The sequence below is a fragment of the Poecilia reticulata genome, chromosome 19 (assembly GCF_904066995.2).
Source record: "Poecilia reticulata chromosome 19, P_reticulata-male-v2, whole genome shotgun sequence".
In the NCBI taxonomy this organism is placed as follows: Eukaryota; Metazoa; Chordata; class Actinopteri; order Cyprinodontiformes; family Poeciliidae; genus Poecilia; species Poecilia reticulata.
Genome location: NC_088848.1, coordinates 2,171,041 through 2,192,308, shown reverse-complemented (window position 1 = coordinate 2,192,308; position 21,268 = coordinate 2,171,041). Strand labels below are relative to the sequence as shown.

General features: G+C 39.1%; 2 protein-coding genes and 2 long non-coding RNA genes across 17 annotated transcripts; 2 read left to right on the top strand and 2 right to left on the bottom strand.

Annotated features, from left to right (window-relative positions):
- Positions 1-1,736: 1,736 nt before the first annotated feature.
- On the top strand, positions 1,737-14,134 carry spsb3b (splA/ryanodine receptor domain and SOCS box containing 3b). 13 transcript variants are annotated; one of them, XM_081600999.1, is made up of 11 exons: positions 1,737-2,084; positions 7,333-7,459; positions 8,009-8,183; positions 9,782-9,969; positions 10,549-10,651; positions 10,732-10,857; positions 11,497-12,324; positions 12,356-12,377; positions 12,439-12,596; positions 12,717-12,746; positions 12,837-14,134. In XM_081600999.1, the coding sequence occupies exons 1-7, from the start codon at positions 2,044-2,046 to the stop codon at positions 11,928-11,930; spliced, it is 1,194 nt and encodes a 397-aa protein (XP_081457125.1). In that variant the 5' UTR covers positions 1,737-2,043; the 3' UTR covers positions 11,931-12,324; positions 12,356-12,377; positions 12,439-12,596; positions 12,717-12,746; positions 12,837-14,134. The 13 variants fall into 13 exon arrangements, with proteins under 13 accessions (XP_081457125.1, XP_081457124.1, XP_081457123.1 ...); XM_081600998.1 differs by having other exon boundaries at positions 12,439-12,656; XM_081600997.1 differs by having other exon boundaries at positions 12,439-12,656; positions 12,807-14,134.
- LOC145549177 (uncharacterized) lies at positions 3,099-8,123 on the bottom strand. Its single transcript, XR_014085158.1, has 3 exons — positions 7,985-8,123; positions 7,792-7,861; positions 3,099-7,418 (listed from the first exon to the last, which is right to left on the bottom strand). It is a non-coding gene; the product is annotated as an uncharacterized LOC145549177 (long non-coding RNA).
- A 1,203-nt stretch (positions 14,135-15,337) lies between the features above and the next one.
- Positions 15,338-20,124, bottom strand: eme2 (essential meiotic structure-specific endonuclease subunit 2). Of its 2 annotated transcripts, none has more exons than XM_017310643.2 (8): positions 19,427-20,124; positions 18,535-18,656; positions 17,991-18,086; positions 17,798-17,910; positions 17,572-17,641; positions 16,964-17,079; positions 16,170-16,359; positions 15,338-16,098 (listed from the first exon to the last, which is right to left on the bottom strand). In XM_017310643.2, exons 1-8 carry the CDS (start codon positions 19,875-19,877, stop codon positions 15,943-15,945), a joined length of 1,314 nt encoding a protein of 437 aa, XP_017166132.2. In that variant the 5' UTR covers positions 19,878-20,124; the 3' UTR covers positions 15,338-15,942. The 2 variants fall into 2 exon arrangements, with proteins under 2 accessions (XP_017166132.2, XP_008434612.2); XM_008436390.3 differs by having other exon boundaries at positions 17,991-18,089; positions 19,427-20,122.
- On the top strand, positions 16,240-19,160 carry LOC145549178 (uncharacterized). Its single transcript, XR_014085159.1, has 2 exons — positions 16,240-16,374; positions 18,474-19,160. It is a non-coding gene; the product is annotated as an uncharacterized LOC145549178 (long non-coding RNA).
- Positions 20,125-21,268: the final 1,144 nt, after the last annotated feature.

Genomic DNA, 21,268 nt, shown 5'->3' with positions numbered 1-21,268 from the left:
TTTTGCTTGTTTTATTCGCCTAAAGTGCTCAGGTGAACATTCATCACTCTATTATGAGAATAAAGTTGGAGTATAATTTTATTCTCATAATGTAATTACTTTTAGCGTGGTTCTGTTGTGTAAAAATTTCATGTTAAGTGAAAAAAAAAATCTGCCAGTGGAATTAGTACTCTTTAAAATCAATGTTAAGAAATGAATAACTTAAAACAAACTCTTGCATCTTGTTAGAGTTACGTCTGCTAGAAAGTAGATTAAAAAAATTTCCTTGGTAAGATTTTGTGTTTTTGCAGTGTATCTTTGATCTGCACCATATATAATAGTAGAAAAGCAAACCAAACTAGTATGTAAATAGTAGTAAATAATCTGCCAGCGGAACTAGCCTGGGTTGCTAGGCAACAGGCTGGGCTTGGCTGGCGTTGCTAGGTAACGGCGCCAGTGGAACTAGACGTTTTTCACCAATATTAAGGAATTATTGACTTAGGCCCCGTTTACACGACAACGATTTCGGGGGAAAACGGAAGAGTTTTGTTGCGTTTGTAGTGTGCATTTACACGAAACCACCGAATGTTTTCTCTAACAACGGCACAGATTGAAAACGGGTTCCAGACCAGCTCATGCATAGTATGACGCAAAACATAGCTGCTTCCTACAATCCACAGAAGAAGAAGAAACTACTCACAATGCTGGTATTATGTTTCCCCATCAGATTCGGTTCCCTCAGCGTCTCTTCACCGCTCCGCACCGCCCAGATGGCAAAATACACGGCTGCTTGTTCAGCGCTCTTATCTAGAGAACTACGGACCAGGACCAGCCCGGCTCCAGACGAGTTTAACAGGGGGGGCATCGACTTATTTTGGGGGGCAAAATGAATCTACGTAGCTGAACATAGACAACAACACCAGCAGCCTACAGGCTACTTGTTAACAAGCTTAACGTGCTGTATTGATATTAGCTAGTCATCTTTTAGCTATCATCCCCTGCATCCAACAGCTTTACTCAACTCAGTCGGTTAGTTCGGGGGGAAAACTGTGCCAAGTTATTTACGTTTTGCTGGTTTGCTGCCATGATTCTAACACACCTGCGCAGCAGCAGCAGGTCTCCTTCGCTGCCTCACAGGTGTAAACCCAGCGCAAGCGTCTCAGCGTTCATGTTGCGTTTGAAGGCGGCTCGGAAAAACAGGTTACGACTTGTTAGCGACGGATAAAACTGTTTTCACTGCTGAAAAAGGTGACAGGGGACACGGATATGGGACGTGCGGGAACTCCTATTATCAAATTGATATAGGAATAACAGACTGTTGGCCATTCCAAGGTAAAAACAATAAACAGCTTCCAGTCCGGGCCGCTACAGACACCGTGAAAGCTCAAACAAGGTTTTTCGGCAAAGTTATCCCACTTTTTACAACTGCATGCGCCCTAATCAGACGCACACAATGCGTGTTCTCTCACGCAAATCCACGTGCCTTCAAGTACAACTTTTTTTTAAACACATGCCCACTTTCAAAGTTTCATAGAACCTAGCACCAACTAGGCTCAGCGAGAGCATTACACGTTTTCGATGTGCACCGTTACTGTGTAAACACAGATCGTAATCAGAACGTTATCGTGTAAACGATCCAACAAAAACGGAACAAAAGTGCCGTTTTTGTTGGATCGTTGTCGTGTAAACGCCCCCTTAGAACAAGCTGCTATATCTTACTATAGTTACTTGTAAGTTACTTTAGTCTCATTTCAGGTGTGCTAATATGTTTACAATAAAAACTAAATAAGATTTTGTGTTTTTGATTTTTCTGCTAGTTTTGCTCAGCCTGCAGGCCTCAGGTCAGCAGGCGTCACATGACGAGCCTTGAATCAGTTGCAGATCAGACTCGGGGGAAACCAAGAAGGAGAAGAAGGAGTCCAGTCCACCGGACAGCGACTCCTCCTCTGCCTGGTTCTGATCCAATAGGAGCGCGGTGGGGGCGTGGACGGGTTCTGTTTACTCCTGTCCTGCAGAAAGTGGGACAGACTGAAGGCTGCAGCTGTCACACCGACAGGGATCCACATGAGCCTCTGCAGCACAGCATTCATGGAGACCTTTGTAAGGTAGGAACAAGATCTGGATGAAAGTATTTTGGTTATTTAACCACAGAAGTTAAAAAATCTGGAGTTTATAGTTCAGAAACAGCAGATCAGAGTTCGTTGAAGAGATTTGCAGCATGGCAGCTGATGGCGTTCAATTTGAAATAAGAGGAACTAAAGGAAGAAAAACAAATGAACACGTCGCACCAGGGGTGAACAAGTTTGGCAGAAAACCCAAAAATTAGATTCATGTAAAAGCAGCACTATTACAACTTATTTCTATTCAAGTAAAACTCAAAAATGGCCGCCAAAAAATGACTAAAGTAAGAATAAAAAAGTGTTTGGTAGAAGTGCTGAGTAACTGATGAAATTATCAATCACTTAATGTTCAGAAATTGCATAACCAGGTGGACCAAAATATGAGGTTTAGTGAAAATTTGTATTATTTTAAGAACCAAAATGACAATAATTCATATAAGTAACAAAAAAATAACAAAATCAGGCAAAAGAAAATGTTTCCAAATCAGTTTCAATAAAAACTTTGGCATAAACTGCAGGTGTGAGTCTGTCTGGTGGGTTTCTGGTAAAACATGTTTGTTTCTCATTCAGTCGGTAGAAAACACAGAAGTTTTACTCAAATAAGGGAAATGACACTTCGTAATAAAATTACTCCAAGTACAGCAAGTAAAAATAATCTAAAAAAGAATAAAAACAAAATAATTAGTCAGGTAAAAGAGTAAAAGTAACTAGTTACTCTGTTCATCTCAGGTGCAAAGGTTTTAGGTAAAATGAGGGTAAAGTTAAACTTCATAAGTTAAACTGCTGTATTCTAGTTGAGGAAAACATGCCAAAACTTTTAGTGAAAGTCCGACTTTGCTGCCAATTTCATTTATTAATCTTGTTGTTTTTACAGAAAGCGACACAAACAGAATAAGTTTGTTCAGTCAAGCCCAAAAAGAATTTAAAAACTAAATGAAATTTCTTTTAATAGAGTTTCTGGATTGTTAAAAAAAAAAGCAGTAAAGAAAATCAGAGAGCTTGAATTGCTTGATTTTCTTTTAATCTTTCTCTTAGTGTTTCTTTGCATTTGTTGGTTCGGTGGTTGTTGTTGCCTTTTCGGCTGTGCAGCGTAAACATCGTCGTTCTGCGGTTTCGGAGTGGATCCGCTGCTCCACCTGAGTCAGGCCTCCAGATGCCGGCTCGGTATTTAGGGTAAGGCCCAATTAAAGGGAGACCTGCTCCAGACTCGCTAATCTAAATTAACTGCAATCGTCTCCTGCACCTGCTTGGACAGGAAGCGACCAGCTGCTGCTCAGGTCTGGCGTTAATACGCCATCAGGTCCAGGCCGCAGCGCCGCACTGCAAAAACACAACGTCTAACACCGTTAGATTATCTCGTTTCTACTGCAAATATCTTAGTAGTGCACCTGAAATAAGACAAAACTAACTTACAAGGAGGTTTTCAGCAAGAAATAGGAGCTGGTTTTGAGTGAATAATTCCTTAACATTGATGAAAAATTTATATATTATAAATTTTCACCTATGTGAGAAAAATACAAGAGTATTAGGGCCATACTGAGAAAAAAAATGTAAAAAATAAAATTACAAGAATAAATCTGTATGAGAACAAAGTGATAATAATGTGACAATAAAGCCAAAACATTATGAGAATAAAGGCGTAAAGATGTAACAATTAAGTCGTAATACTAAAGTCATACTATTATGACTTTACTGTCGTGATATTATTTTAAAATTTTACTTAGTGTGGCTCTAATTCTGTGCCATAGAAAAATATTTTGCTATAAATGAAATAATTTGCCAATGGAATTAGTACTTTTTAATCAATATTAAGGAATTATTTACTCTAAATAAGCTACTATATTTTGTTGAAAAGTTACTTATGAGTTATTTTTGCCTTATTTTAAATGTATTTGCACTAAACTTAACTTGGTAAGGTTTTGTGGTTTTGCAGTTATAAGTCATAAAAGCAGCAGTAGGAGCCGATCAGTGAAGTGAAGCAAATAATTTCAGGAATTATTGACTGTGGAGGTAAATACATCATAAAGTTTTTGATCTTAGAGTTAGAAACACAGTAGTTTTCTGTGTGGTGATTGAATCAGCAGCTGCTTTAAAGATAATGAAAACAGTGAATGATTCAAAGAGATCCGCGTCATTTCGGCGCATTCAAATGATTCACAACGTCACAATTTGAGTTTTTGTCTTTGTCAGAGTCACCAGCGCATAAACACAGGCATTCAGAGAGAAATAAGACTGTTTCAGTGTATTTCATCTTCTTGTTGCGAACTGGACCGCAGGTTCTTGAACTGCGTTTGGCTTTGATGCAAAAACTGTCGAGTTTCCATCACAGAGGAGAGAAAAACGATCAACGTTCCGCTAATGTCGAAAAAAACAACTTTCGTAATTGCTGTGTTTCCATTAAATAAGATGCGCAATTAAAATCACACTTGAATGCGTTTGTTTACGTGACACGTCATTAAAAAAACATGGCGCCATCTTCCTCCAACTACTTCCTGTCCCGTTCTTCTTTGTGGTTTGCGCCAACGCCAATATCCGGTTCCTTATCGTGTGATTCGAAAAAAGTGTTTCTGTCGCAGTTTTGCTAAATAAGCTGATGGAAAACAAACATCCTAAACATTTAATCGAAAACGTATTTTTTTTAAACTGCCGTGTTCATTTTTTAAATGTCAAATTGCGCAAACGGAAACGCAGGTCGTATTGAAACTCCTCCGTTTTAAAGAGACCGTGTGAAACAGATGCGTCACCGAGTCCAGTTCCTGCATAAACATGTAATTATAACGATCAATGGTTCTGGTTCCCAGAAACGAACATGTTTTGATCCGAAATGTGTGAATTATCTTGTTCCGAGATGCATTTATTCATATTTTTGTTTAATTATGTTCAAACTGTGGGACTTTTAACACTTTGTTCAGCATCTAAAGCAGAAAACGTTCAACAAACTTTGGTCCAATTTAAAATCCAGGAAAAGAAAATTTGATAGTTTAGATGCCAAACCGAGTGACGAGGTTTCTTTTTTTTTTTTTTTAAATAAATGCAAACTGTGATTTAAAATGATCTATTTTTAACCCTCCTATTAACGTCTTTTTAATTTTTTTAAACTTTATTTACCAAATCAAACCAAAAAACTCAATTTAGAAATGTTCAACACTTAATCTCTGGATTATTATTATTATTATTATTATTATTATTATTATTATTATTATTATTATTATTATTATTATTATTATTTCCAGATGTTTTGTGTTTAATTCTAGTTACAAAATGTTAATTTAGGAGAATCAAGTCCAAGTATTTATAAGCATTGCATAAATATTTGTCCAGATTTAGTCCTGCACTGCTTGAACAACATCTTTAAAAAATATGTTTTGTAAAATTATTGTGATTTAGTGACAAAATGTTCGCTTGTTTGGGTTTTATTTTCTGTTTTCATTCCTCATAAATTATGAAATAACAGCAAAACTCAAAATCTTACCAAGTATTTTAGATCTAGTTTCTGGAGCGAATATATTAGTGCAGCAGAAATAAGATAAAAACTTTATCAATAAAGAGGAGCTGGAGCTGATCAGTAATTACTTAATATTGATTTTAATAATTATTTCACCCATCCATCTATTTTCCTGCACCCTTGTCCCTCAGTGGGGTCAGGAGGTGCTGGTGCCTCTCCAGCTAACGTTCCGGGTGAGAGGCGGGGTCACCTGGACAGGTCACCTGGACAGGTCGCCAGTCTGTCACAGGGCAACACAGAGACACACAGGACAAACCACCATGCACACACACACTCACACCTAGGGGCAATTTAGAGAGGCCAATTAACCCAACAGTCATGTTTTTGGACTGTGGGAGGAAACCAGAGTACCCGGAGAAAACCCACCATGCACAGGGAGAACATGGAGACTCCATGCAGAAAGACCGGGGCCAGGAATCGAACCCAGAACCTTCTTGCTGCAAGGCAACAGCTCTACTAACTGCGCCACTGTGCAGCCCTAATTATTTCACTTAACAAGAAATTTGTAAGGGAAATAATCTGCCGATGGAACTAGTGTTTATTTTAAATATTAAAGAATTACTGGCTTAAAACAAGCTCCTGAAACCAGAACAAAACTATTTGGTAAGGTTTTGTGTTACTTTATAATTTATGGGGATTAAAAACAGACAATAAAACCAAACCAGGTGGATATTTTGTCACTAAATATCCGTAATGTTACAAAAAGTGATGGAAAAAAGCTGTAATTTTTAGCAGGAACCGTAATATCAGTGTTTTGTTTTAAAATCAAACATTTCCAGGCGTCTCTTTGGCTAAACATGAGTATAAATATTCGTCCTGTTGCTAACTGGGACGGAAACAGGAGAACGAGCCTGGATCATTCAGGACGTGTTGCAGCTGCAGGCTGACTGCAGGACAGGCTGGTGACCCACTTAGAGCCGCTGGACAGGTTCAGGAGACATTTCAGGAAAAAGACAGGCGAGGTTCTTCTTCAAATCCCATCCGGTGCAGATATGACAAAAGAAGAGTTTCTGCCAAAAAAGTCAGAAATTTTGAGACAAAGCTGGGAAATTTTACAGAAAAATTAGGAAATTTTTGAGTTTTAAAAGTCAGAAATTTGCTAGAAAAACTTCAGGTTTTGAAATTAATCTTAGAATTTTTCTAGAAAAAAAAACATTTCTTAGTTTCAAGTTATAAAAAATCCAAACTTAAAAAAAAAGTTTTTTACAGTAAATTTCCAAGTGTTTTTTGTAAATTTTTGACTTTACAAAATTTTACATTTTAGTCTCAAAATCTTAGATTTTCTTTCTAGCAAAACGTAAACTTTCCAAATTCAGAAAATTCCACGTTTTTCAAGAAACTTCTGAGATTAACGCCAAAATGTCAGATTTTTTTCTAGCAAGATTTTGATTTTTCAAACTCAGAAATTTCCACATTTTTTCTTGAACATTTCTGAGATTAATCTCAAAATTTCAAAGTTTTTCTAGCCATTTATGACTTTACAAACTCACAAATGTAATAGTTTTTTAATTAAATGTACTATTTCCTAGCAGAAATTCATTTCTCCTGCCTGCGGTGGCCGTTATATCCAAGTTAAATATCAGCAAAACCCAAACATTGTCTCTGTCCTGGTTCGGTGGAGCTCTGCTGCGGAGGCCCAGTCTGAGGCGTGCCAGCAGAGGTCAGAGGTGACACGGCGTCCAGCTCGGTCGCCAGCTGGTCCTCAGGTTTTATGTTGGCCTTCTGCAGAGCCGCCATGCTGAGAAGAAGCTGGAGCGGCAAAACTCGACATGTGGCCTGGAGCGAAACCTGGCAGGACGCAGATGTCATGGCAGCTGCCGACAGGGAGGAGTGGGACAGCCAATCAGTGACTCAGGTGAGGCAGCAGAGGAAAACATGCTAAAGAGGCAACATTTCTTTAAGCTTTTCCATTATTTGGATTTGAAAAATATGTTTTTTTGCACAATAAAGCAGACTGGTGGCCACACTTCTGCACCAATACCAGAGCTGGGTAGTAACTAGTTACATTTACATGAGTAACTTTAATAAAAAAACAACTTCTAGGAATATTTTTATTGTGCTGTACTTTTTGCTTTTACTTCAGTAATTTTATTTTGAAGTATCTCTACTCTCTCCTCTTACTTGAGTAACATTTCTGGATTTTTCTCCCACTGAATGAAAACAAACATGTTTGAACTAAAAACTCACCAGACAGAGACACAGCTGCAGGTTTTGTTGTTAAAAGGTTTCCGCTGTAGTTCGGGTTTGGACCCGGAGCCTGCAGGGACACAACAAACCTGTTTTTTACTCTCCTGTCGGATTCCTGCCTGCTGGCGAAATCACAAAAATGCTGAATGCAGGCCTGAATCTGCTCTGCTGGGACCAACACCTTCACACTCACATCGTGTTGTTTGCTTCTCTCCAGATCGGCGACCTGGACTCTGACATGGATCAGCTGGTCGGAACCACCGGAGTCGGTTCTGAGGTTGTGGTTCTGCCCTTCGCTGCGCCGGGGAAGCGGGAATCGTTCTCCATCTGTGAGCCGCAGGAGGAGCTGAACCCGAGTTTATGGGCCGCTGATGACAGGGAGGAGGACCAGGGTGAGCCGCACCACAGAAAACCAGCACTGAGCATGTAAACAAAGCGGGAAACGCAGAAAATTAACACAAAATGTATTCAGCTAAATGTGATTTTACTCACCATATCTCACTCCAGCTGACTGGATCTCATTCAGTTTATGCTAACATAAATGGATTTGCAGCATTTCACTCCTTTAGTTCAGGACGATCACAATAACACATTTTACTGGACGATAAATCGTCCCAGATGTTATTGCGATAAACGATAAACGATAATTATGTCACTGCAGAGTTGGGTAATAAATAGTTATATTAAATCAATTACCTTTACATGAGTAACTTGTTTTGTTCTCTTTTACTTTTAGGAGCATTTTACTATGCTGTACTTTTTATTTTTACTTGAGTAATTTCATTATGAAGTATCTCTACTCCTATTTGAGTAAAATGTCAGGATTTTCTACCCACGGAGTGAAAAACAAACATGTTTTAACCAAAACTTCACCAGACACAGACACACACCTGCAGATTCTGTTAAAGTTTTATAAGTTTTTTTATTGAGAGAAAATTATTTGGAAAATTTTCTTTTGCCTGATATTTTGGTACTTTTCTGAATTATTGTCATTTTGATCCTTAAAATACCAAAATTTTCACTTAACTTTTCATTTTGGTTCATCTGATGATGTAATGTTTAAATATTCAGATAATCTGATCAGTCACTGAGTACTTGAGTAGATTTTTTTACCTAATACTTTTACTTTTACCGAATACTTTTACTTTTTACTTTTACTTGAGTAATATATGTTGAAGTCGTGCTACTCTTGTGAGTATAATTTTTGGGAAGTCTACCATCTGAGTAATGACACACACGTGTTTATTTTTCTGTAGAACTCATTCATTAATTTGTTGTTCACTTTCCATTTGCTCAATAAAGTTTCTTAAGATGAGAGAACATGAGGAGAGGAAACGGAACTGCGGTGTAAACAGACTTCAAAATAAGAGCATAAATATAAACAGTTAACTACTTGAAGAATTATTACAAGCCGATAGCACAGATGTCGAACCTTATTCTGCTGAAAAGTTACAAAACAGCCAAGTAAATTTAGCAGTTATAGTTAAATACTTCCAAAGCTAGCATAAAATGCTATATCGCTAAACAAAAAAATTAGCTTCTGTATTAGTAGATTAGCAGAAGCGTGGACAAATTTGGGTCTTAGCATAGATAAATTAGAAGATTTGAAATTGTTTAACATTTAACTTTACTGTTTTTAAAGTTGCAGTATCGTGTAAAATCACTTTTTTTAAAAAAAACTTTCCATCAGGTTATAATGTTATTCCCTCATCAAAAACAAGATATTTTTTGAACAGTTCTGGCTTAATTGGTGCTCTTCAGTACTATTTTCCTGTCAGCGATTAATCGATTACTAAATTAGTTAATGATTATTTCAGTTACTGATTTATCACGATTAATCGTTTCAGGTTTAAATAGAATCCTTATTAAAGCTTGCGCTTTCTTCTCATTACGTGTCTTGAATAATTCGTAGACCTCCGTCGTCGTGGAGCTCTGGTTTTGAGATCTCGTAGAATAAAACGCGCTCTTCTTCTTCTTCTTCTCTTCTCAGTTTTTGACTGGGTTTGGGACGAGCGCTGCAAGTCGTCCGGCGCCTCCCTGAGCTGCGACGACAGGAAGGTGAGCTTCCACTCGGACTACAGCTGCGGCACGGCCGCCATCCGCGGCAACAGGGCGCTTTCAGAGGGCCAGCACTACTGGGAGGTGAAGATGACTTCTCCCGTCTACGGAACCGACATGGTCAGTTTCTTTAAATCGGTTAAAACCTGAACCGCCCCATTTCCCTGCTGGAGGGAAGAAAACTGCTAGCAGACGATGATTAGCATATGTTTTAGTTGTCAAATTGTCGATATAACGCGCTAAATCTTAAATGTACGCGCTAAATCTTAAATGTACGCCTGATATTTAAAGTGTAGATAAACGCAGGGCTTTGCTACTAACTTTCTACACTATTACAACTAGGTAACAAGGTTCGGAAAGACTTTTAACTAAGAAAACATAGCGAGGGAGAGGGACGTAGGTCAGTTATGTTAGCTTGACTATGACAAGCTAACATGTAGATGTGTAATTAGGTTAAAAACCGTTTAAAAAGGCGACCTGCACGCCAACACTGACACATCATCACTACTGCAGGTGTTTAAATTAGCTAATCAACCTGAAGTGTTAGCTTAGCTAATAGCAGGTGGCTAATCTACCACAGCGATCAGTTATTAATAATATTAGGTATTAGATGATCTGTTGACGCAAAATCCCAATAATGTGACTCTATATGAAAACTTTTGCAAGACGCTGAACACTGATTTATCTTCTTCTCTGCAGATGGTTGGGGTCGGAACCTCTGAGGTGAACCTGGATAAGTTCAAGTTCAGCTTTGGCAGCCTGCTGGGCCACGATGAGGACAGCTGGGGCCTCTCATACACAGGTTAGACCTCTTCCTGTTCAGATGTCTGGGTTTTTACCTTTATGAGCCGGTTATAAACCAAAAGCGATGTTTGCTTGAAGGTCTGCTCCAACACAAAGGAGACAAAGTGAAGTTCTCCCCTCGGTTCGGTCAGGGCTCGGTCATAGGAGTTCACCTGGACACCTGGCACGGCACTTTGACCTTCTACAAGAATCGGCACTGCATAGGTAACGGTTGAAGAAAGCAGCCATTGTAGCTCTGATTTAAGGTTTAAATGGCATAAATAACGGGGGACGGTCTGCTGCTGTAGCAAAATGGTTCCTGTCTTTATGAAACTTTATGAACCAAGATCAAATGTGGGGCTCCTCAAGGCCGGTTAGTCGGGCCACTTTATTTCAGACACGCCATCCCAGACTCGTTAAGAACTGCAGCATGTCTTAACGATATGCAGAGCCGGCCCAAAGCACAAGCAAAGTGTGTTCAAATGCTTGAATCTGAACAAAGTCTACAGATCTAGAGCTTTAATATTTGTTTACTGAGAAATGTATCAAATTTCATTCAACTGCTTCAGCAGTGGTGAGCACCAACAATGCTAACATTGTTACAATATATTATTAACTAAAAATGCATTTTTACCTAAAAATGTTATATATAATGTTACAAAGTTACTTAAAACACATATTACTGCCCCTTTTAATGAATTGGAAAATTTAATTTGTAAAAGTGCAAAGAATGATCTTTGTAGCTTGATTGTTCTGTTAGCATAGCTGCATTAAAGTTATTGTTTACTTCGGTAGTTTCAGTTTTTGCTGTGTTTGGTCTCTTTTCCTCTGAATGAAGCTAACAGATAAATGCCTTGCTAACAGGTGTGGCTGCTACCAGGTTGCAGAGCAAGAAGTTCTACCCCATGGTTTGCTCCACGGCCGCTAAGAGTAGCATGAAGGTGGTGTGCGCCTGCTTCGCGCCGACCTCCCTGCAGTACCTCTGCTGCGCCCGGCTGCGCCAGATGTTGCCCAGTTGCCCTGACGTGGTTGACGCGTTGCAGCTGCCGCCGGGCCTGCGCACCGTCCTGCAGAGTCAACTGGACTGGGTGTTCGCCCTCAGCAGCGACCCGGACCCGTCCGAGGACGATGACTGCATGCAGACAAGCGTGCCTTCCAGCCCAAGTGCCTGCGCCGAGCCGGCGCCTCAGGATCGGCCCGCAGCATGCCACTGTCCGCCGACTCCGCCGAGCAGCGACTACGACAGCTGCTGCTCCGACCCGGAGGATTATCAGTGCAAACGATGCCGCTGGACGTGACCCGCTTGCGTTTGTGCTGCAAAGCTTATTCTACTTCTGCCATGTCAAATTTCACTACACTGCAAAAACACAAAATCTTAAGTATTTTTGGTCTAGTTCCTACTGCAAATATCTTAGTACACTTGAAATGATTAAAACTAACTAACAAGTAACTTTTCAGTAAAATACAAGAACTTGTTTTAATAAGTCAATAATTCGTTAGTATTGATGAATAATTACTAGTTTCACTATAAGTTAACTTATAACATGGGATAAAAGTTGTAAGTGAAATAATCTGTCAGTGGAAATAGAACTGGGTTGCTAGGTAACGACTGGGCTTGGCTGAGGTTGCTAGGTAACGACTGGGCTTGGCTGGGGTTGCTAGGTAACGACTGGGCTTGCCTGAGGTTGCTAGGTAACGACTGTTGCTTGGGTGAGGTTGCTAGGTAACGACTGGGCTTGGCTGGGGTTACTAGGTAACGACTGGGCTTGCCTGAGGTTGCTAGGTAACGACTGTTGCTTGGGTGAGGTTGCTAGGTAACGACTGGGCTTGGCTGAGGTTGCTAGGTAACGACTGGGCTTGCCTGAGGTTGCTAGGTAACGACTGGGCTTGGCTGAGGTTGCTAGGTAACGACTGGGCTTGGCTGGGGCTGCTAGGTAACGACTGGGCTTGGCTGAGGTTGCTAGGTAACGCCTGGGCTTGGCTGAGGTTGCTAGGTAACGACTGGGCTTGGCTGAGGTTGCTAGGTAACGCCTGGGCTTGGCTGGGGTTTCTAGGTAACAACTGGGCTTGGCTGGGGTTGCTAGGTAACGACTGGGCTTGGCTGGGGTTTCTAGGTAACAACTGGGCTTGGCTGGGGTTGCTAGGCAACGGCTGGACTTGGCTGGGGTTGCTAGGTAACGACTGGGCTTGGCTGGGGTTGCTAGGTAACGGTGCCTGTGGAACTAGGAACTTTTTCATCAATATTAAGGAATTAATGACTTAAAATAACCTCCTATACTTTGCTGTAAAGTTCATTGTAAGTCAGTTTTGTCTTATTTCAAATGTACTAAGGCGTTTACACTATAAACTGGACCACAAATGCTTTGTAATATTTTTGTGTTTTTGCAGTGACCTACCAAAAACTTATCATTTTTGGTCTAGTTTCCAGTGCAAATATCTTAGAGCACTTGAAAGAAGACAAAACTAACCTAAATGCAACTTTTCAGCAATACAGCAGCTTGTCTTTGTCAGTAATTCCTTTATATTGATGGAAAAAGTTCCACTGCCAGATTATTTAACGTGTAACAAAACATTTTCCCCATGACACAGGGAAAATAATCTGCCAATTAAACGTTCAGTTTTTCATCAATATTAAGGAATTATTGACTTATTTAAACAAACGCCTATATCTTGCTGAAAAGTTGTTTTATTTCAAGTGTACTGAGATATTTGCAGTAGAAAGTAGACCAAAAATACTTGGTAGCATTTTGTTTTTTGCAGTGATCTAGTCGACGTTTAACAGCATCAATGGGTCACCACAATAAATTTTGCTAGATGCTAAATTGTCTCAGACGTTATTGCGATAAACGATAATATTGTGTTTAAAGACCATTTTCAAGTAACATAATGGCAATAATAATCCTAGAACACATTCTCAAAGTTCAGTAAACTTTAAATTCTGGTAAACATTTAACACTGGAACTAGAAGACATTTTAAATATGCAAAATAAATAAAATAATGAATTATCAACTTTCTGTAAGCAAAATTGTCCTTAAAAAAGAGGCTAGTTGAGACTTAAACACCAGACTGAAGACTTTTATCAGCCAGAAAGAGGGAAAAGAAAAAAATATTGCAAATGGAAATTATGGAGTTTGTCATACGATTGATTTATTGTTTATTGCAGCAGGCCTAACCCTCAGCTCCTGTTTCTTTATTGGAACATCCTGTTTTAGCCAGTTTGTATTTTTATTTAGATGTTATTTTGTATCTTTAAAATGCCACTGCTAATGCCTTTGGAAAAGGCAGGTCGGATTTAAAAAGCAAACCAGGAAACTTGTTGGTTATTCTCAGGGATAGACCGTTTATAATACTGTAAAAGTCTTTTTATAAGTGTGTTTTTTTTATTTGTCTTTGAGCTGGATATCAGATGAAAATGTGCTGATACTGTTTTTCTATTTATTGCTAAACATTTGATTGTGAACTTTCTTACAGTCATGTAAAAATAAACAGAAAAATAATGAAGTTTTGTTTATAGTTTCAGTTTTTATTCAAGTTTCAAATGTTTTTCATGTTACAATTACAAACCTCACTGTGTTCCTGGGATTCATGTCACACAGGTGAGTAAAGGTAAAATGGAGGCCATCATTGCTGTTTATTCACAAAACAGCTGCAGATATACTGGAGATAAATTCACACCAACCACTTCAGATTTGTGCATGTAAAAAGAATTATTTAAAATTATCCTTACATTTCATATTTGAAGTGTAACTCCGCCCCAAAATATTTTATAAAAATCCCAAAGTGGGCGGAGCCAATAGACGCGGAGGGGCGTGGCTAATCGAGTCTGGACCGGATGAGTGGCTAGATATCAATCAAGCTGAACCGTTGGAGCCAAGAGGAAATTCAACTGCGTTAACCAAAATGACGACGCAAACTACAGCACAGAGCATTCTGGGTAAATACAACCAAAACAAGCATCCATCCATCCATTTTCTTTCACCCTTGTCCCTTAGTGGGGTCGGGAGGGTTGCTGGTGCCCATCTCCAGCTAACGTTCCGGGCGAGAGGCGGGGTCACCCTGGACAGGTCGCCAGTCTGTCGCAGGGCCCAAAACAAGCATACTAGGCTAAAACTAGCGGGAGAAATGGGTCGTGGTTTTTTAGCCAAAATAATTTGTTTTACATTTTATTTCTTAAGTTTGTCTCATTCTATTTTGTTTTCTTGTTCTTTTTTGACTGTTTTTAATGTCTGTTCGAAATAAATAAATAAATGAAAATGAAATGAGAAATCCTCCAACCGCTAAAATCTGACCGACTACATTTTAGTTTACGTCTCGTGAAGCTGCGCTCAGTGTCTTCTTCAGAGGTTTTCATGTGGTTTCCCTTTGTGTTTCGTGGTGCAGCGCCACTACAGGCGAGTAGAGGAACAGATTTTTCCTGTTTTTCAAAGGGTTTGGTTCGTTTGACAGTGACGTGTGAAAGAACAGCAGCAGCTTTTAGTCCCACATTGAACCGAATCTACATTACTATCAGGTGGTAAAACTCACAAAAGGACTCATTTAGACAGTTTATTAGAAGAAAATGGTTGATTTGGGAGTTAGTTACTGCTTTGTATTGATTTATCACAGAAAGAGGTAAAAAAAAAAAGTTAAAGTACATTTTTAACCTTTTTTTCCTTCTCTTCCAATTGTGAACGTTTAAAAAATATTCAAATCCAAGCAGAAAACTTATGTTTTAGCCCCTTTTATTTCATAATTTACATGTAAACTTACATAATATGGAGGTGTTTGGAAATCCAGCTAATTTTCATTCTTTATTAAAATGGACATTATTTGTTTATTTACATACGTAATTAGTGTTACATTTCTACAAGTGTGTCTTAAGGCCATAGAAAAGTCCAAATTTGCTTGGAAAAAAATTCAGAAATTTTGAGATTATTGCAAGATTTTTATTTTTTATTTTTTGAACTTTTTTACTTTTAAAACTCAAATATTTCCCAGTTTTTTTTCCTAGAAATTTTTTAGATTTAGGGTTAAGATTTTTTTATAAAGATCTTGGAAATTTCTGAGTTTCAAAAATAGATTTTTTTTTACTTTCAAACCCAGACACTTCCCAGCTTTTATCTCAAAATGTTCTGAGATCAATCTCAACATTTCTTCTTTTTTTTCTAGCAAATTTTCAACTTTTCAAACTCAGAAATTTCCTGGATTTTTTTGGCAGAAATTCTTTCCTCCTTTTTTGGCTCTAGTACTCCGTCATACATTTTTACATTAAACCAGAGAAGCAGATTCTTTTCCGTAAAAAGTTCTCCATGGTTTCCAGATTGGGCCGATCAGTCCAGAACCAGCTGAGGGTTTTCCGCGGTGAGGCTGCGGTACATTCTGGCTGAAATATCCGGTCCAACTCTTCTTTCTTTCCCTTCTGTTTTCACCGAGAGCCCAGCCAGCATGCTCTTCTTCTCCGCCTCGGAACCGGAGTTCTGGTAAGCCTTCGGGCGACACACGCAAAAGAAAACCGTTACGATCCTCCGAACCTTTTGCTTCAACGGCGGTTTATTACCTGCAACAGGAGCCGCGGAGACGGGAAGGCCTCGGCCACGGCGGCGGCCACCGCCGGGCTCACCCTGTTCAGCTGCTGGATCTGCCGGACCCAGACGTCCCTCAGTCCCGAACCGTCCCTCCCAACCCGGGCCCCGCCGGCCCACGAACCGTCCACGCAGAACGGCAGCTCGGTCCGCTCAGTCATGAGTCTGTGGGGGTCAGAGGTTAGTTAGCAACAGAAGCTAATGAGGGTCAGAGGTTAGTTAGCAACAGAAGCTAACGAAAAAAAAAAAAAACTGAATTCGAGAAAAGATTTTTTTGTTAACTTGAATAAATAAAAACGATAATTAACGGGGAAATCTACAACTAACTGGAACTATGTCCTGCGTTAATAAAATTAACAAAGACTCTATGAAATTGTAAAATTCGTTTTTGAAACTATCTTTTAGCTTTTCAAGCTACTCTTGAAACGTAGACGCGCAGTTTACGACAGCGGTCGGTAAATTACGGCACTCCTTGCGGCTGTTACCATAGACACGCTAGTACGTATTCATTACCCAATCGATGTACAGTAATACAATACTTTTAACTTTTTGAATTCTGAACCTAAAAATTATCTAAAGTTTAAAGAAACTAAAACTACCACTCTAATAAGAACTAAGCAATACAAAAACACTCTTAAAACAAATGAATTTAACTGAATTAGACAAACAAAAAGTCAGATTTTAATAAAATAAAGTATAATGAAAACCCCAAAACTATTTTAACCCTGCAATAAGATGATCATTTGTTACGGTAAAAAAGAAGACGCACTTAAAGGGGCGTTTTGACAAAGCCTTGGTGACGGCGCACACATGGTCGGTGATGTCCTGCCAGCTCTCCACGAAAACCACAGAGATGTTTTTATAGAGCTGAAGGTAAACAAGAACCTAGGAAGTACGGAAGAGGATTAGTGCCAAAACTAAAATTTGTAAAAGTCTTACATTTTGCTCAGAATTATAATTCTGTGTCAGTCTATGTCAAAATACAAATAAATAACCCAAAATTCTTAGGTGCTTGTCAGTTATGTGGTTAGTATGTGAAAATAATCATATAACTTGCACCAAATTTATTTGGTTAATTTGAGTTCTAAAACTATATTCTCCTAATGACATATGAACAATTTAAACAATTCTGATTCTGAGATTTATGTTGGAATTCTGAAAAAAAAGAACAGAATTCTAAGAAAAATTAAAAATTCTGAGAAAAAGCCAGAATTCTTAGTTTACAGTCAGCTTTCTGAGAAAGAACATAGGAATTCTGAGAAAAAAAGGCTGATTTACTTAATTTTCCCAGAGATCCCAATCCCTTTCTGTAAAAGTTAAATATTGTGAATATTTAACGAGCTCAGAAAAACTGGAATCCTCAAACAGCAAACAAACCTCCTCCACATCCTGATCCTTCATCCCCAGTTTGGTCCGCAGCATCTGTTCTGGAAAATATTCCTCCATCCTGTTGGGAAAACCAGGAATGCCCACATGAAAACGGATCTATTATGGAAATAAGTGAAAAATTACAATGGTGTAGATTGAAAGAACTAATTTCCCCCAAAACACTTTTAGATTAATTTTTAGATTAATGTCAGAAATGTCCTGGGAATAAACTGACCAGTGATCCGACTCAAGGTCCGTCACCAACATGGTGACCACCTTATCCCGGTTGAGACACTCCAAGAGGGGACTGAGGACCGTCCCCGTCTCCTCCCCATCGCTGTCCACCATCTACAGTCCAGAGTGGGGACAGCATGGCATCAAACGCGTCTCCATTCAGACGTTTTTTACACTTTTAGGAGCTTCATTACTTCTTTAACGGAGATCACAATGTCCACAAAGTCAGCAAGAGTCAAGACCAGAACCATCTGCTCCTCCTCCTCCACCCGGGCCTGACCGTCTTCTGCCTGCTGGGAGGCGTACAACTTTGTCAATGATGTAAAAACAACCCCACGATTTCACAATTGCGGTATTAAATAAACACAATTAAAATCACATGTGAAAAAGTTTGTTCACCTGACAAGTCATTACAAAACATCATCCTCTAACTACTTCCTGTTGAGTTCTTCATAGTTTCTGCCAGTAGCAACATCCAATTGTTGATCAATGGACTCGTGTGATGCAAAAAAAAGTGTTTCCTTCACAGTTTTTTTTAATAAACCAATTTTGATACGACCAAATAAAAAACACCTCTTTCTAACGCAAAAACTTTTTATTCAAAAATGATTTTTTCCCCCCCCCCAAATTTGCATGTTTTCATTAAGCAAATTTATTTTTGGAATTCCAACTTTCAGGTCAATGGAAGCCCAGGTACTGACCTGAATGGACTTTCTGCGTGAGGCGGGAGCGTCCTACCTGAGGCAGATCTCTGGTCCAGGTGATGCTGCGAGACAAACGCTGGCTCTCAACACTGAACCTCCACTCCAACATGGCCAGTGTGTCCAGCAAAATGTCTGAGCCGTCATGTTGGAGAAGGGCTGCGGAGGTCAAAGTTAGTTTTTACACAATATTTACAACTGAGTTTATTGCAGAAAACCAGGTTAAACTTTAATATTCATAGAGCAGAGAGAGGAGGAGGAGGAGCTGCGCATAGAAGGCGGGGCTAGACCCACCCAGGCGTTTTGCACATCTGAATGGTTGCCATGGAGATCAAATGATTGTTTTTGGTATGTTTTTGATGAGTGAATAATATTAAAACATGATGTAAAACTCAACATAGCTGATTTGACAGGATACTGCCTCTTTAAAATCTTAAATAATTTAAAATCTAATTCATCTGCTGAAACCCAGTGGTGAGCAAACTTCAGCTAAAAATGGAGCACATTTTTTGGTTTAGCGCTTTAGCATTTTTTGTTAACTTTGAGAACGTTTAGCGCAGTTAGCTTCCCCTAAATATATTTTTCAGAATAAATTTTTAAACGGCAATTTACTTGGCTGTTTTGTAAACTTGGACTAGAATAAAGTACAACATCTTTGTTGAAGTTTTGGTTATTTATAATTAAGAATTCTTTAAGTAGTGAGCTGCCTATATTTACGCTCTCACTCTGAAGTCCGTTTATACGACAGTTTGTTTCCTCTTGATCCGAAACGATAAACCTGGACTCTCAACACGTTTCTATAAATCACTGACATAAATAAACTAGTCAGTGATATTTACTGAGGCGACCTGATGAATTCACCGCACTTTAACAGACCTTGATGGATGGAATCGGAATGTCCGACAGCACCTAAACGCATCACTGCGCACCTGGTTCTACACAGACCGTCAGGCTCTTGATGCAGTTCTCTGGCCGGAGGCTCTTGAGGGTCTCCGCCGCCTCTCTCCTCCGCTGCTGCTCCCGCCTCCTCTCCTCCTTCTCCCGGGCTCTGGCGGCTCTCTGCCGCTCCCTCTCCTCCTTCCGCTCCTTGGCTTTCAGCCTGGCCTCCTCAATCTCCTCCCTGCTGCGGCGTTTGCGTGCCGGGCTCGGGGAGCCGCCGGATGCCTCCGGAGCAGATAGAGCGACTCTAGGGTCACTTTTATCCGGTGAAGACGGCAGATTTATGGGTTTTTCCTGGGAGCGGAGAGCCTCCGGTTCTCCTCTGCTGTCTGTTGTTTCTTTTTGACAGCTTTCATCGCGGTTTAATTCTGATTTCAGGTCGTGATCGCTGTCCTCTGATTCAGAAATCTCCCATGTTGTGGCTCTGCGCAGGACAGACATTTCATTTTTAAAGCAGAATCTGCGTTCGTTAGCGTCTCTGTTTGTTTAGCCGCTACGGAGTCCACCGAGGGACAAACCATCTAAAAAGCGATGCACCATTTTCTTCTTTTTTATTGCAGTTGGTCAGAGCGTGTGGATCGGGATAAAAAAATATTTACCAGAATAAATAAGTAAATAAATTAAGAAAATAAAGAACATGTTTTGTGATCTTATTAGAAGGTTCTCCATTTTGCCTCCATTTCCTTGGTCTTTGTTTCCGCAGTGGCATTAACTTAAAAAAACATGATTTAGAGACTTTAGAAACTCGTTCATTGCTTTGCTAAACTTCAGCTTTCTAAAGAGACCCAGCTGAAGTGTGGATTAGAAATCTTTTCTTAGAAACGGCAGAAGGAGGTGGGACTCAGCAGCTGCTGTCACCAGGTGGACCACAAAACAGATTACACACCTGTTGTTCCACGGATTAGGACTGAGAACAGCGACCTAATCTGACGGGATGGCTGTTATAACCTGTTCAAGAAACACTGAGTGTAAGAGTTACCGATATTTACTAGGCTGGACGATCAAAATCAGCCACGTTTGTCAACAAAAACAAGGAATCTGACTTTGATTTAACATATAAACAATACAAATATACTTTAAAAAAGCCAAAAATAATATTAAAAAAATAATTTTGCAAATGAGGTTGAATTAGTGCAGGTACATTGATCTGGGCGCTGACTAAAGTTTTCATCTACATAGTTATTTAAAGGTTGTAATTCTGTTAATTATGACGATTTTCCACTTACAGCTAATAAAAACATAACATTTCAGGTTAGAATTTCATGGTTTGATCGTATTAAGATAAAGTTTTTTTTTGTTTTATTTTTTTATTTACAAAAAAACCCAAATAAGTAAGGAATATTTTAAAAAATATGCTTAACATTGAAATGATCTGTGATGCTATGGGCCCGTTTCTCCTTCAAACATCTTGTAAACCTGTTTGGAGTTCATGATATTTCACCTCCACTGAATAAAATAACTAAACCTAAAAATAAAATTAAATTAAAAGTCAGTGTGAGATTTTGGTACAGCAATAAAAAATAATTTCAGTCACATTTATTTCACACCTTTACCAAATATAACAGAAACAGCATGTAAATACATAAATATTAACATGTATCACGTTGTTACTAATTACATAGTTTTCTTACTTCGGCTCATTAAATTTATAAGAAAGTAATGTAAATTTATATTCCAGTTAATTATAAATATGCCATTTCTTTTGGTTTTGGTGCAGATTTCATTTTTACTCATATCTTGTAGATAAATTGTAGAATTTGAATGACAGCTGTAATAAAAAGCTCCATTTTTTTAACTAAAGCAGCGACTGTTCTAGTCAATTATGCAGTTCA